The sequence below is a fragment of the Salvelinus fontinalis genome, chromosome 27, assembly GCF_029448725.1.
Source record: "Salvelinus fontinalis isolate EN_2023a chromosome 27, ASM2944872v1, whole genome shotgun sequence".
In the NCBI taxonomy this organism is placed as follows: domain Eukaryota; kingdom Metazoa; phylum Chordata; class Actinopteri; order Salmoniformes; family Salmonidae; genus Salvelinus; species Salvelinus fontinalis.
In genome coordinates, this window is record NC_074691.1 from 31816557 (window position 1) to 31832173 (window position 15617).

General features: G+C 46.0%; 1 protein-coding gene across 5 annotated transcripts in view; it reads left to right on the forward strand.

Annotated features, from left to right (window-relative positions):
- The first annotated feature begins 221 nt into the window (after positions 1 to 221).
- Positions 222 to 15617, forward strand: part of LOC129825462 (gephyrin) — a 190288-nt gene continuing 174892 nt past the window's right edge. For 3 of the 5 annotated variants that reach the window (XM_055885574.1, XM_055885575.1, XM_055885576.1), the window contains exon 1: positions 223 to 402. In XM_055885574.1, coding sequence (XP_055741549.1) covers positions 339 to 402 — 64 coding nt within the window. In that variant the 5' untranslated portion in view covers positions 223 to 338. Of the gene's footprint in view, positions 403 to 15617 lie in introns of all 5 variants that reach the window. The other 2 variants (XM_055885573.1, XM_055885578.1) reach the window with 2 other exon arrangements.

Here is a 15617-nt window from a genome sequence, read left to right on the forward strand (position 1 = left end):
GACGCAATGCCTGTCTGTTTCTCTGAAAGTCTTCAGAGAGAAATCAATAGTGGTCTCCATAAGAAATCATTTGGAATACACACTACTACCGTGGCAAGCGGCCAACTGAGTGATGTGTGCGGTTTTAACGGCCCCCGCATTCTTCAGCGCACAGCAAGCTATCTGTAGCTGTCCTGGTCGCTCGGCTCTCCACTTCTCTCGCCTAGCTCTGCACTTCTTCATTTTCTCCCTGCCTCCTCCTTCTCCCCTCTCATCCCTCCTCCCCTCCCTCGAAGTTCGATGCGATCGGCTCTTGGCCCTGCCGTGAGTTCTCAGTGCGGGCGACAGCGCTGCTGAACATGGCGTCAGACGGGATGATTTTAACAAACCACGACCACCAAATCCGGGTCGGAGTCTTGACAGGTAAATGCAGAATTGAATTGAGTGATTCATATTTCTCCGCGGCTATGTGTGTGAATTAATATCCATTGTTTGTCTGTTAGGGTGCCTCTCCCGGGCGTCACGTAGGCTAGGCTACATGTCAGTTGCTTTTGCGTTGTGGCTCTCTCTCTCCATCTGTCGCTGGAGTTGCAGCTCTCCGCGGTGTTGCAGCTCTCTGTGGCCGGTCAGCACCTTGCGGGTCGATGTTGTTTAGAAGCCCTCTTATTTTCCTTTCCGGACCAATTGATTTAACACATCCTCCAATGCCACGGAAGATGACAATGTTGGCTACATTTATACAAACCTGTTCGGGGTTTCATTCGTTGTCATGGTATTTGCTAGGCGGTTTTTTGCCGGTGAAGGGCTCAGTTTTGTATGTTGAATTATTCATAGCCCATATCTGCTTGTAAAAGCTGAAAATTACAGCTGATTGTGTGCCGAGCTCGCGCGGTATGGATTTCGTTATTGACATACGGCTGACCACAGGGTTTCTTAAAATGTATCCCATGACAGTTGCTGATGATCAGTGTATGTAGGCCTATTTAATCGTACAAAATGCCCGTGTTAACTGCGAAATACATGGCAATGCAGGCGCAATGAATGATATCTGACTGATTTGTGAATGACAGCGCCAATTGCAGCAGTTGTTTAACGTGACAGGCTCTGCTGGTTTCGTGGGCAGAATACAAGTCGATTCTACGGTGCATGACATTCCTTTAAATGCAGACATCCTTTGACGCTGACGTCGGCTTACCGACCATAAAAAAGAACTATATAGGCTTGAAACTAACGTTATAGGCTACACAAGAAATGTAAAATTGATATTATTCTTCTATGTGTTTTATGTATGTTTGCTTTGTCATGCTTGTTATTCAGAGTGAGTGAAGGCGAATACAGTCGTGAGGTGTCATGTGAAGAAAGCAAATGAAATCTAACCAGTGATGTTAATACGGGCAAATACAGGCTTGCATGTGCTATGCGGTTGATGGAAGGGGCTGGATGATAACATTTTTCACGATCGTGGTGTAGGCTATTAGTGATCGCCTATGACATTCCCCGTTATGGAAAATCCGGTTGGAAGGTGGTAATGTGTAGCAATGGAGGTGGAATCACTGTAGATCCTGGAATCTGCTAGGGAAACCCCGCTGCCCCCTCCCGCCTCTTCTCACGCAGTAGAGAGAGACGGGGAGGGAGAGCTAGAGAGAGAGAGACGGGGAGGGAGAGCTAGAGAGAGAGAGACGGGGAGGGAGAGCTAGAGAGAGAGAGACGGGGAGGGAGAGCTAGAGAGAGAGAGACGGGGAGGGAGAGCTAGAGAGAGAGAGAGACGGGGAGGGAGAGCTAGAGAGAGAGAGACGGGGAGGGAGAGCTAGAGAGAGAGAGACGGGGAGGGAGAGCTAGAGAGAGAGAGACGGGGAGGGAGAGCTAGAGAGAGAGACGGGGAGGGAGAGCTAGAGAGAGAGACGGGGAGGGAGAGCTAGAGAGAGAGACGGGGAGGGAGAGCTAGAGAGAGAGACGGGGAGGGAGAGCTAGAGAGAGAGACGGGGAGGGAGAGCTAGAGAGAGAGACGGGGAGGGAGAGCTAGAGAGAGAGACGGGGAGGGAGAGCTAGAGAGAGAGACGGGGAGGGAGAGCTAGAGAGAGAGACGGGGAGGGAGAGCTAGAGAGAGAGACGGGGAGGGAGAGCTAGAGAGAGAGACGGGGAGGGAGAGCTAGAGAGAGAGACGGGGAGGGAGAGCTAGAGAGAGAGACGGGGAGGGAGAGCTAGAGAGAGAGACGGGGAGGGAGAGCTAGAGAGAGAGACGGGGAGGGAGAGCTAGAGAGGGCTCGACTATTTTCAGTACTGTCCGCGGTGCTGAAACAGCGTCAGTCACAAGTCAGTGCGGTACTAGCCCTGCATTCCATTTCTCTCTCTCTATAGCTGCGCTAAATGCACTGTCAGAAAGGGAGTTTCACCACGTTGATAATCATTCATAAGGCATAATGTAAAACGTGCTATGTGTATGTGCTGACGTTGGGGGCGCAGAAATGCAACCCACCCACAAGTCTAAGTTGTGGTTTCCCGCTGTTTCTGTTCCTTTTAGCGGCTGTTAATAAACCGTGACTAAGCCATGCACAGGGAAAAGCACAGGTAGTTCTAAACCTAGTCCCAAAATATCTTTACTCAATGACCCCCCCCCCCCCCCCCCCCCCCCCCCCCAGGAAGAGTAGCTGCTGGGGATCCCTACTAAATACAAATGGCAAACGTTAGGCACTTAGAAACACCGAACACAAATATGACTAAAACCAACAACAACAGATGATCAGTGTATGTAGGCCTACAAATAAACCCCACATCTTGTTGCTATCCTTACCAACCTCTACCATAACACCACACTGACCACACAGTCCCTCCTCCATCCATCCCTGAGATGAGACCTTCACCCTCCTCATCCTTCTCCTCATCCTTCTCCTCCTCCATCACTCAGTGGCCCGACAGGTGATGTGGTGACATCATTATCATGGATATAGACGTAGCAAAATAAAGCATGTAGATGCAATGTAGGCTTAATAATGTAGATTGGCACACTCTATAGCTCCAATGCAAATAACAGCAGGGGCATGGCTAAGGCCAGCGAGGGGAGGGATATCAAACCATTTTGATTTAGCAACTTATCAACAATGTAAACAGCATAGCATTAGAATGACTAGAACAGACAATATGGCTACACCATGTATACAGTCAATATAGCTGGCATGGTATTGTAATGTATAGATAGATGTATGTATGCATCAGTGTCAATGTCTATGAACTGCACACTCCAATGCTAATTATGACTTAGCCAATATTTCTTTAAGGTCTCCTCCAGGTTGCCAGGGGTTTGCCTTTGGATAGACATTAATTGGTGCACTAATATGTGTACTATAAGTATGTGGGGAAATGGATACAAGGATTTGTTTGTGGAAATAGTCACGAAAATAGGTGTGTGTGTGTGTGTGTGTGTGTGTGTGTGTGTGTGTGTGTGTGTGTGTGTGTGTGTGTGTGTGTGTGTGTGAGACAGAGGTTTTAATTGTCTCTATCTGGGGTGGCCTGAGGGTGTGGACAACACCATTCTCCAGCGCGCTCTCCTAGCTAACCGTCCTCCTGGCCTGTGTGTGCCTCTCCACCTTTCTAATGACTCCTTCTGCATTCCCTCGCTCCCAACACACACACACACACACACACACACACACACACACACACACACACACACACACACACACCATCCAGCTGCTCTCCTCCCCAACAGCCGGCCTCATTGTGGTGCTGCTGAGGAGAGATGGATACACCATGCAGAGAGTGGGTGTTCTCTGGACCCCTGTGTTCTGATGTAGCAGGCAGAGCCGGACTCTGTCACGTTAGACTCTCACAGCTGTGTGTGTGTGTGTGTGCGCTCTCTGTCTTTGTGCACTAATAATACTGAGCTCTGGCTGAAACACACAAGCTTAGCAAATCCCCCCTGGTCCCAAATATAGCTGCTGTATCCATACCTCCCATTAACACAATAGAACAGCTCAGTGCAAAACCCATGCAGTGTCTTTTCATCTGTAGAAACCTTGTGCTACCATATCCTACATGACTGTAGCTTGATTCATGGTGTATGTAGCATTATAGCCCGTTGATGCTTGACTACTGATAGTGTAGCGCACACATACACACACACACATATTGACAGACCCCCCCCCCCTCTCCCAACACACACACACACACACACACACACACACACACACACACACACACACACACACACACACACACACACACACACATATTGACAGACCCCCCCCCCCTTCCAACACACACACATACAACACAAACACCCATGCTGCTGAATAGATAAACATGGACTCAGTAGCAACCTACCAATGAGAGAGAGCCCTGGGTTGGAAGTCTCCTCTCTGCGGCAGCAGACAACACATGTTTGTTTCCCTCCCTTTCTCTCTTTTTTTTTCCGCTCCTTTCTTCCCTCAGCTGTAACAACTGAGAGAAGCTCAGAGAGAGAGAGGGATAGAGAGAGATGTGTGGGCAGTGCTCCAAACTTACATTTAGCTATATCAGAAAGACAAATACACCAGACGCCCCAATACAGCTGTATTTACCGTAGCTCGCAAGCGGTTAAATATAACACTTGGTTTTGTCATTTTTTTTTTCATGGGTTACTGTCCCTTTGTGGTTGGGAGAGGTGGGGAGGGGGAAGGAGAGAGAGAAGAGGGATGGGGATAGGTGGGGAGGGGGATGGAGAGAGAGAAGATGGACTGGGATGGGGAGAGGTGGGGAGGGGGAGGGGGAAGGAGAGAGAGAAGATGGACTGGGATGGGGAGAGGTGGGGAGGGGGAAGGAGAGAGAGAAGATGGACTGTGATGGGGATAGGTGGGGAGGGGGAAGGAGAGAGAGAAGAGGGTCTGGGGGGGGGAGAGAAGGGGGACTGTTAGGGGGAGGTGCTGCAGGTAACCTGGCGGTTAAGAGTGTTGGGTTAGTAATCAGAAAGTTGCTGGTTTGAATCCCCGAGCCGACTAGTTGAAGGATGAGGGACTGGAATGGGGACTGGTAGGGGTAAGGCAGGCAGGCAGGCAGGCAGGCTCTGTGGGATGTCCCATCTTAAAGGGCATTCCTCACCACTACCTTTCCTAGGGGGGATATAAAGGAGGGCTCTAGCAGTTAGATTGGTTATTGTGAAGGAATACAGGGTTTAATATTTTTAAGAATTGTTGACTGTGTGTGTGTAGTGCATATGTGTGTCTGCATATTTGTATGTTAGCGTACATGCATGTATGTGCCTGCGCCCATACGTGTTCTTCTGTGTGTGTACACACATTTGTGTGCGGAGGGCCAATGCAATAACTATTTAATCTCGTTTGCCACATAATTGAATCTCTGGAGGTTGTCCCAAACTCACCTTACTACAGCCCCAGACCTAGTAGCACTGAGGCATGCTGGGAACAGGAAACCAGAGAAGCAGCCAGTCAGTCTGCAATCGGCCTGGACGGCTTGCGTGCCAGACTGTCCTGCCCAGAATTAGGAGACCCTGTCATCTGTCTCTGAATGGGCTTGGTTAGCTGCCAAGTTATGGAGCAATCTGCTCTCCAAGTCTGCTGTGAATGGCAACACATGGGGCTGGGCGTATGCTCTGTCTCTGGTGATTGGCTATACACCCATGCTCTCTCTGTGGTGATTGGCTACACACCCATGCTCTCTCTCTCTCTGTGGTTATTGGCTGGGCTGGCCTTGGTGAAATACAGTAGGTCTCACCTTGAGGGGGTTAGTTTATCTGGCCCGAGTTACACTGGTGGGAGGACTTAGAACCAAGTAAAAAGTGATTGCATTAGTTTTGGAACTGCGATGCATCCCAGGCGTGAGCGGGAAGGCAGGGGGAGGGATCACATGACTGGTAGAACGGCAAAGTCGGCTTAAACAAAAGGGACGTAGTTAAGCACGTGGAGTGATCAGTGTTTTCATATGCAGAAGTTATTTGCTTTTGATTAAAATGCTTTATCTGCCTTCCCAATGAAAACTTGTTTGAAACAATTTTGGGGAAAAGAGATGTATGTTCCTGGACGATGCTCAATTCTGCCTTGACAACATGACCGAGCAGCACAGAATACTGTTTGATTTGAGAAGGGCGCTCCTCCCTCAACGCTTTTGCCCAAATAACATGACAGGCCATTTCCCGGTTCAACCCGGGCCAGCATAATAGAACTCTCTCAGTGTCTTGTCCTGAGGCTATCTATAAGGATAGTAGACTCTAAGCTATTACTAATGCTAGCTAGTTAGGACATGTATTCATTCAATGTTTGTCTATGTGAATTTCCAGCTTATGCTAGCTAGCATAATGCTAACATTACAATATGTTAGACATTTCTAGAATGGATGTCTATGAGATTCTTTAGCTCTATGCTAGCATTATGCTAACAGTACTGTATGGTAGAAATGTATTTTTCAACTCTCCCAGGTGGGGCTTATATCGCAGGAGTTAGCACAAAACACGACTGACCCCACTGTCTGTCTCTCTCTCTCTCTCTCTGAAACGCACACACACACAGAACAACACACACATGTATTCAGAGACTATATACTCACACACACACACACACACTGTCTCTCTCTCTCACCCTCAAACATATATACACACACCAAGCTGCACAACCACATGGTCAATGTGGACAGCGGGAAGGCAGAGGGAGGGACCACATGACTGGAATAGACAATATGGGATGAGGGACAAGGCCACAGAATGAGAATTAAGTCTTTCTCTGCAAAATAATTATTTCAGTGCTGAACAGTGTAGGTGGTGAAGACAGGCGTCATTATCACCATGCTCTCTCTTTCTCTTTCCTCTTTCTCTCTCTCCTCTCCCTCTGAGTCTCTTTCTTCTTTCTCTCTCTCCTCTCTCTCTGAGTCTCTCTTTCTCTTTCCTCTTTCTCTCTCCTCTCTCTCTGAGTCTCTCTCTCTTTCCTCTCTCTCTGAGTCTCTTTCTCTCTCTCTCCTCTCTCTGAGTCTCTCTCTCTCTGTCTCTCTCATTCTCTCTCTCCTCTGTATCGCTGTCTGTCTGTCTCTCTCATTCTCTCTCTCCTCTCTCTCATTCTCTCTCCTTCTCTTTCCTCTTTCTCTCTCTCCTCTCTCTGAATCTCTTTCTCTCTCTCTCCTCTCTCTGAGTCTCTCTCTCTCTGTCTCTCTCTCGTTCTCTTTCTCCTCTGTCTCTCTGTCTGTCTGTCTCTCTCATTCTCTCTCTCCTCTGTCTCTCTCATTCTCTCTCTCCTCTGTCTCTCTCTCTCTCTGTCTGTCTCTCTCATTCTCTCTCTCCTCTCTCTGTCTCTCTCATTCTCTCTGTTTGTTTGTCTCTCTCATTCTCTCTCTCCTCTGTCTCTCTGTCTGTATTTTTGTCTCTCATTCTCTCTCTTTCTTTCCCATTACTTGTGGTAAAGGAGCAATGTAGATGTAAAACTCTATTTCAGGGAAACAATTTATTTGTGTTTATTTAATTGAACCCTTATTTTACCAGCTCAGTTGACTGAGAACACGTTCTCATTTACAGCAAGGACCTGGGGAATAGTTACCGGGGAGAGGATAAAAAGCCATCTCATCTCTCTCTATCTCTATAGCTCTTAGAAATCAACCATACTCATTGTAAATAGATCTTAATTGGCTGGTGAGTTTGGGAAGAGAGGCTGATGTAATTTGGTACGATGAACACACTCTCATACAGTCTCACAGGTTCTTGTTAACCCTCCAGAGAAGTGCACTCTCACAGGTTCTTGTAAACCCTCCAGAGAAGTGCACTCTCACAGGTTCTTGTTAACCCTCCAGAGAAGTGCACTCTCACAGGTTCTTGTAAACCCTCCAGAGAAGTGCACTCTCACAGGTTCTTGTAAACCCTCCAGAGAAGTGCACTCTCACAGGTTCTTGTAAACCCTCCAGAGAAGTGCACTCTCACAGGTTCTTGTAAACCCTCCAGAGAAGTGCACTCTCACAGGTTCTTGTAAACCCTCCAGAGAAGTGTGCTCCATCAAGGGCTGGAAATCCACTCCCAGAGTTGGGATAGGTAGGAGAGGAAATTTGATTTGGAATGTGTCTCAAATAATAATGCACACTCATCATGTGCCATTAATGTGAAGTAAATGTGATGATTAGGGAGGCTATGCCTGGGGTAACGTCTGGGCTTCTGTATGTGAGAAAGCTCATGTTAGCATTGGATGCTTACTGTGTTGCTACTGGAGATGGAACTCAGTAGGCTTGGGTGCTATACCGTATATACCGGGGTATATGGAAGAAGCAGCGGGACGGTTTTTCAATACCGTCAAAACTATTTATTTTTACTTTAAAAAAAAATGAATTTGAATAGTTGTAGTTAGGAGATAAAGTAGATTGTTCTTCATTTCACCTTTCACCGTTCACCTCACCTTCACCTTTCATCATATTATTTTACATTATGAAGCTTACTGTTCCCAGAACAGTTGAGCCAGTCACGTTTGTAAAGAACACAACGGGGGTAAGCTGAGCTGCTGAGTCCATAGAGTTCTGTATCTATCAGTCTCTGTTGTGTGGAGCACAGGAAGTGATGACGTTACACTTGTGTTCAATTCACTTCTAAATGTTTACCCTCAGATATCTTATAATGTCTTTCTGCCAGAGGTCAAAGAGCTCTCAGAGCTCAGATATCTTATAATGTCTTTCTGCCAGAGGTCAAAGAGCTCTGGGTGAGTTATCTGTACAGCTGCCATTTTGTCCCGGTGCTTCCTACTACCGTTTTTTCTTTCTCCTTGCGTTGTTCTCCATGTATCAGTGGAGGCTGCTGAGAGGAACCATGTGTTTGATGTATTTGATACCATTCCAGCCATTACCACGAGCCTGTACCGCTCCAGCCATTACCACGAGCCTGTACCGCTCCAGCCATTACCACGAGCCTGTACCGCTCCAGCCATTACCACGAGCCTGTACCGCTCCAGCCATTACCACGAGCCTGTCCCGCTCCAGCCATTACCACGAGCCTGTCCCGCTCCAGCCATTACCACGAGCCTGTCCCGCTCCAGCCATTACCACGAGCCTGTCCCGCTCCAGCCATTACCACGAGCCTGTCCCGCTCCAGCCATTACCACGAGCCTGTCCCGCTCCAGCCATTACCACGAGCCTGTCCCGCTCCAGCCATTACCACGAGCCTGTCCCGCTCCAGCCATTACCACGAGCCTGTCCCGCTCCAGCCATTACCACGAGCCTGTCCCGCTCCAGCCATTACCACGAGCCTGTCCCGCTCCAGCCATTACCACGAGCCTGTACCGCTCCAGCCATTATCACGAGCCTGTCCCGCTCCAGCCATTACCACGAGCCTGTCCCGCTCCAGCCATTACCACGAGCCTGTCCCGCTCCAGCCATTACCACGAGCCTGTCCCGCTCCAGCCATTACCACTAGCCTGTCCCGCTCCAGCCATTACCACTAGCCTGTCCCGCTCCAGCCATTACCACTAGCCTGTCCCGCTCCAGCCATTATCACAAGCCTGTCCCGCTCTAGCCATTATCACAAGCCTGTCCCGCTCTAGCCATTACCACAAGCCTGTCCCACTCTAGCCATTACCACCAGCCCATACTCCCCAATTAAGGTGCTACACACCTCCTGTGCCATGTACACATGCTTCTCTTCCTTCAGAAAAGCATACATCACAACTTTGTTCATCTGCAGTTTCTCTCGTACACTTTGACTTGTAAATGTCCTCACTCACCGAAAATTACATTCGGTAGTTACTAGCTATGCTTGTATAACTTTATGAGCTGAATTGGCCTGTCATTGGCATTTAGCTAACAGCGTCTATGTGATTTTGCTATTAGTTTGTGCAAATTTTATTAGCATCCTAGTAATAGCGGGTCCAATGGGCTTTTCTCGCGTTTCTAGTGTCCCCTTGTGAGTTATGCCGGTACTACTGTAAATTCCAGGATGAGAGAAGGATGGTATGACAATGTGAAAATCTGTATCCCACCCAAGCCTAGAGCTTAGCATTAGCATGAAGGCAGCTCAGGTCTAGCCTTGGTGTAAGGATCTGACTTACTGAGGAGCACAGAAGATGATATTTATGACTGGAACCGTGCTGGAATGAACAATGTAGAAAGACACTATCTGAGCCAGAACAGTACGGTTTGTGTTGCCAAGATAGTTTGAAGAAAAAAACTGGGGGAAAAATGGTACAAGTCTGGTCTAGAATGATCATCTAGAGTGGGTCAGGCCAGGTGCTCTCTCGTATGATAATCAACAGTATCAAAGGATGAAGTCATGGAAGAAAAGTGTATTTTTCAAGTGATGAGTCATTATATGGTCTGTCTGTACTGCCCTCCATCCTCATCCCTCTCTTCTCTTGTGTCCCGGTTGCTGGTGTTTATCAGGGCCAGGAGGGAGGCATCAATTTATGAGCCTCAGCGCACCTCCTCACGTGTTGTATCCTTCCACATCTAATGAAAATATAGAGCCCTTTCATGTTTCAAGTGTAATGAACATTCTTTGGCTAGCATCTATCCATCATACTCTTGGCTATTTCTGTGACGTTGTCATGGGATCTTCCTTCGATGTTTAGCTCCGTCAATATCGTGTCATCCTGTCTCTGCTGACTGAAAATCTAACATGGATTTTTTTTCAGTACATACAACGTTTACGTATGTGTCACGTTCTGACCATAGTTCTTTTGTGTTTTCTTTGTTTTAGTGTTGGTCAGGACGTGAGCTCAGTGGGCATTCTATGTTGTGTGTCTAGTTTTCCCGTTTCTGTGTTTGGCCTGATAATGGTTCTCAATCAGAGGCAGGTGTTAGTCATTGTCTCTGATTGGGAACCATATTTAGGTAGCCTGTTTTGTGTTGGGGTTTGTGGGTGGTTATTTTCAGTCTTTGTGTGTCTGCACCAGACAGAACTGTTTCGTTTCGTGTTATTCTCGTTTATCGTTATTTTGTTTGTTTGTTTAACGTATTCTATTAAAATGGATACTTTTCACGCTGCGCCTTGGTCCTCTCTTCCTCCATACGATGAACATTACAGTATGTTTCCTTATAGATAAACTCATTGTTGTTGACTTTGTTTTCGTACTCCAGTATGTGCCCTACATGTCTCTGTTACCTTGGAGACTTGATACTTACATGAAATTGTACAGAAATTGCATAGATAAGACATTATATTTATATCATATTGAAGCTGTTGTTTGGGATTCATCCAGTGTGTTACAGAAAGTTCTGGGAGCTTGTTAGGGATTATACTTCAACACAAAGTCACTGTGTAGTGCTGTTGATTGATTGACTGTAGTATTGTCCACTGAGTGTCAAACATTTTCAACATTACACAAGTACAATTATATATCCCACCATATGCAACACACACACACTTGTTTCTCTCTCACACACACACACACACACACACACACACACACACACACACACACACACACACACACACACACACACACACACACACACACACATCTTTTTCTTTCATACACTCACCACACAAACACACACACACCGAAACCGTCACACACACATATAACACACACACCAAAACTGACACATACACACACATACACCACTGACAGGAAATAGGAGATGATCATGTGAGGAAGACAGTGGAGTCGTATTGCTCAGATCTTCTCTGTGGTGCTGTAGCTATTCCATATTTCATCCAGCTGCCTGATTCATGCCTTCCACTTCAGCTTATTGGATTCTGACTGGGAACAAAAGTCACCCAATCATTTGTGTCAATGTCAGTTTGTTTTTCCATATTCTGACATTTGTTTTTGCTTGCGAGAGAACATTTACCAAAAAAAACGAGCAAACTAGAATGCTATTTGGACCTAAACAGAGAGTACGCAATGGCAGAACACCTGACCACTGTGACTGACACAAAATTAAGGAAAGCTTTGACTATGTACAGACTGTATAGCCTTGCTATTGAGAAATGCTGCCGTAGGCAGTCCTGGCTCTCAAGAGAAGACAGGCTTTGTGCACACTGAGCTGCACTTCTTAATCTCCTACCAAATGTATGACCATATTAGAGACACATATTTCCTTCAGATTACACAGAATTCGAAAACAAATCAAATTTTGATAAACTCCCATATCTACTGGGTGAAATACCACAGTGTGACATCACAGCAGCAAGATGTGTGACCTGTTGCCACAAGAAAAGGGCAACCAGTGAAGAACAAACACCATTGTAAATACAACCTATGTTTATTTATTTCCCCTTTTGTACTTTAACTATTTGCACATCGTTACAACACTGTATATAGACAAAATATGACATTTGAAATGTTTTATTATTTTGGAACTTGTGTGAGTGTACTGTTTACTTTTTGTTGTTTATTTCACTTTTGTTTATCAATTTCACTTGCTTTGGCAATGTAAACATGTGTTTCCCATGCCAATAAAGGCCCTTGAATTGAATTGAGAGAGAGAGAGAGCTGGTCAAAGTTGATCTATGTACTGTATTCTAAGTGTAAGGAATCATTAAACAAACAAACTAATTTGTTTTTGACATTCTGACATTCCTTTACACTTTGATAGCAACTCTCTCACTGGCAAGACATGACATCACAATCACAAGTCCAGAATACCTTGATCAAGAATAGCACTCCTGTGAGAGGTACAAGCACAGTACAACAGTGTGACTTCTGGCTGTCACCATTGGCAACGGCTGCTGTTTCCTCGTTGTCACTCTGCCAGGCTGTCCATCGGCTTGTCACCCGGTCCAGACCCCTCCCGCTTGTCTTCAGGCGAGGTGTGATGCGACTGATGGATTAGCGTTTCTCAGACGGATTCAAAACGGGCTGAAATCTAAAAAAATAAGGATGCTCTGCACTTCTATATAGAACTTACCGTATATATATCATACATACACTACTCATCAAAAGTTTGGACACCTACTCATTCAAGGGTTCTTTTTTATTTGTACTATTTTCTACATTGTAGAATAATAGTGAAGACATCAAAACTATATAAATAACACATATGGAATCACATAGTAATCAAAAAGTGTTAAACAAAACTAAATATATTTATATTTTATATTGTTCAAAGTAGCCACCCTTTGCCTTGATGACAGCTTTGCACACTCTTGGCATTCTCTCAACCAGCTTCGCCTGGAATGCTTTTCCCACAGTCTTGAAAGAGTTCCCACATATGCTGAGCACTTGTTGGCTGCTTTTCCTTAACTCCAACTCAACTCCAACTCATCCCAAATCATTTCAATTGGGTTAAGATCGGGTGGTTGTGGAGGCCAGGTCATCTGATGCAGCACTCCATCACTTTCCTTCTTGGTCAAATAGCCCTTACACAACCTGAGTCATTGTCCTGTTGAAATACAAATGATAGTCTTACTAAGCGCAAACCAGATGGGATGGCGTATCGCTGCAGAATGCTTTTGTAGCCATGCTGGTTAAGTGTGCCTTGAATTCTAAATAAATCACATACTTTGAAGAATCTAAAATATAACATTTTTTATTTAGTTACTACATGATTCCATATGTGTTATTTCATAGTGTTGATGTCTTCACTATTATTCTACAGTGTAGAAAATAGTCTGAATAAAAAAAGAAAACTGGAATGAGTAGGTGTGTCCAAACTTTTGACTGGTAATATATAAATAAAGTGAGCCATTGAACCCTTTGGTTATATATACACTACACTACAAAAGTATGTGGACACCTGCTTGTCAAAAATATCATTCCAGTATCATGGGCATTAATATGAAGTTGGTCCCCCCCGTTGCTGCTATAACAGCCTCCACTCTTCTGGGAAGGCTTTCCACTAGATGTTGGAACATTGCTGTGGGGACTTGCTTCCATTCAGCCACTAGCGCGTTAGTGAGGTCAGGCACTGATGTTGGGCGATTAGGCCTGGCTTGCAGTCTGCGTTCCAATTCATCCTAAAGGTGTTTGATGGGGTTGAGGTCAGGACTCTGTGCAGGCCAGTCAAGTTCTTCCACACCGATCTCTACAAACCGTTTCTGTATGGACCTTGCTTTGTGCACGGGGGCATTTTCATGCTGAAACAGGAAAGGGCCTTTGCCAAACTGTTTCCACAAAGTTGGAAGAACAGAATCATCTGGATTGTCATTGTATGCTGTAGCGTTAAGATTTCCCTTCACTGGAAGTAAGGGGCCCGAACCATGAAAAACAGCCCCAGACCATTATTCCTCCTCCACCAAACGTTAGTTGCCACTATGTATTGGGGCAGGTAGTGTTCTCCTGGCATCCGCCAAACCCAGCTTCGTCCGTCGGACTGCCAGATGGTGAGGCATGATTCATCACTCCAGAGAACGCGTTTCCACTGCTCCAGAGTCCAATGGCGACAAACTTTACATCACTCCAGCTGATGCTTTGAATTGCGCATGGTGATCTTAGGCTTGTGTGTGTCTGCTTGGTCATGGAAACCCATTTTCTGAAGCTCTCGACAAACTGTTCTTGTGCTGACGTTGCTTCCAGAGGCAGTTAGGAACTCAGGCGGGAGTGTTGCAACTGAGAACAAACAATTTTTCCACAGTGACTTTGTGTACCACTTCGCGGCTGAGCCGTTGTTGCTCTTAGACATTTCCACTTCACAATAACCGGGCAGCTCTATTATGGCAGATATTTGACGAACTGACTTGTTGGAAAGGTGGCATCCTATGACGGTGCCACGTTGAAAGTCACTGAGCTCTTCAGTATGGGCCAGTCTACTGCCAATGTTTGTCTATGGAGATTGCATGGCTATGTGCTCGATTTTTATACAACTGTCAGCAACGGGTGACAACGGGTAAAGCAGAATCCGCTAATTTGAAGGGGTGTCCTACTATGTAGTGTAGCTAGCACCATTTATTTTATTCTCCCTCAGAAATATCTGTCCTGCTGCATTATGTCAAATAATATACGCCATTTAGCAGATGCTTTTATCCAAAGCGACTTCCAGTCAAGCGTGCATAAATATTACCTATGGGTGGTCCAGGGAATCAAACCCACTCTCCTGGTGTTGCAAGCACCATACTCTACCAACTGAGCTAAAAAGGAATTATACTTTTTCCCTACAAAGTGTATGTACAGAACAGACGCCATCGAATGAGCACGGTGATTGCCTGCATAATTTAAGAATATTGACAGTAATTATATTGGTAATTTGCATGTTCATACATAATTTATATTGACATCAATTTTTCTAATCAATTGCTATCAATGGTGGTTGGTTGAAAATGTCTTATGAATGATAAGGAATTCTCTTCTCTCATTCTCTTTCTTCCATTCTCTCCCTATCTTCTCTCTTTCCACCTCTCACCTGACCCGTCTTTTTTTTTCTTCTGACCCCCTCTTTCTCTCCATCTTTTCACATCTGTCTCTCTGTCCCTTTCTCTCTCCCTACCTGTCTTTATCTTTTTGTACCCTTCTCTCCCCATCTCTCTCTCTCTCCCCATCTCTCTCTCTCTCTCTCTCTCTCTCTCTCTCTCCCCATCTCCCTCTCTCTCCCCATCTCTCTCTCTCCCCATCTCTCTCTCTCTCCCCATCTCTCTCTCTCTCTCTCTCTCTCCCCATCTCTCTCTCTCTCCCCATCTCTCTCTCTCTCTCTCCCCATCTCTCTCTCTCTCTCTCCCCATCTCTCTCTCTCTCTCTCCCATCTCCCGCTCTCTCTCTCTCTCTCTCTCCCCATCTCCCTCTCTCTCCCCATCTCTCTCTCTCTCTCTCTCTCTCTCT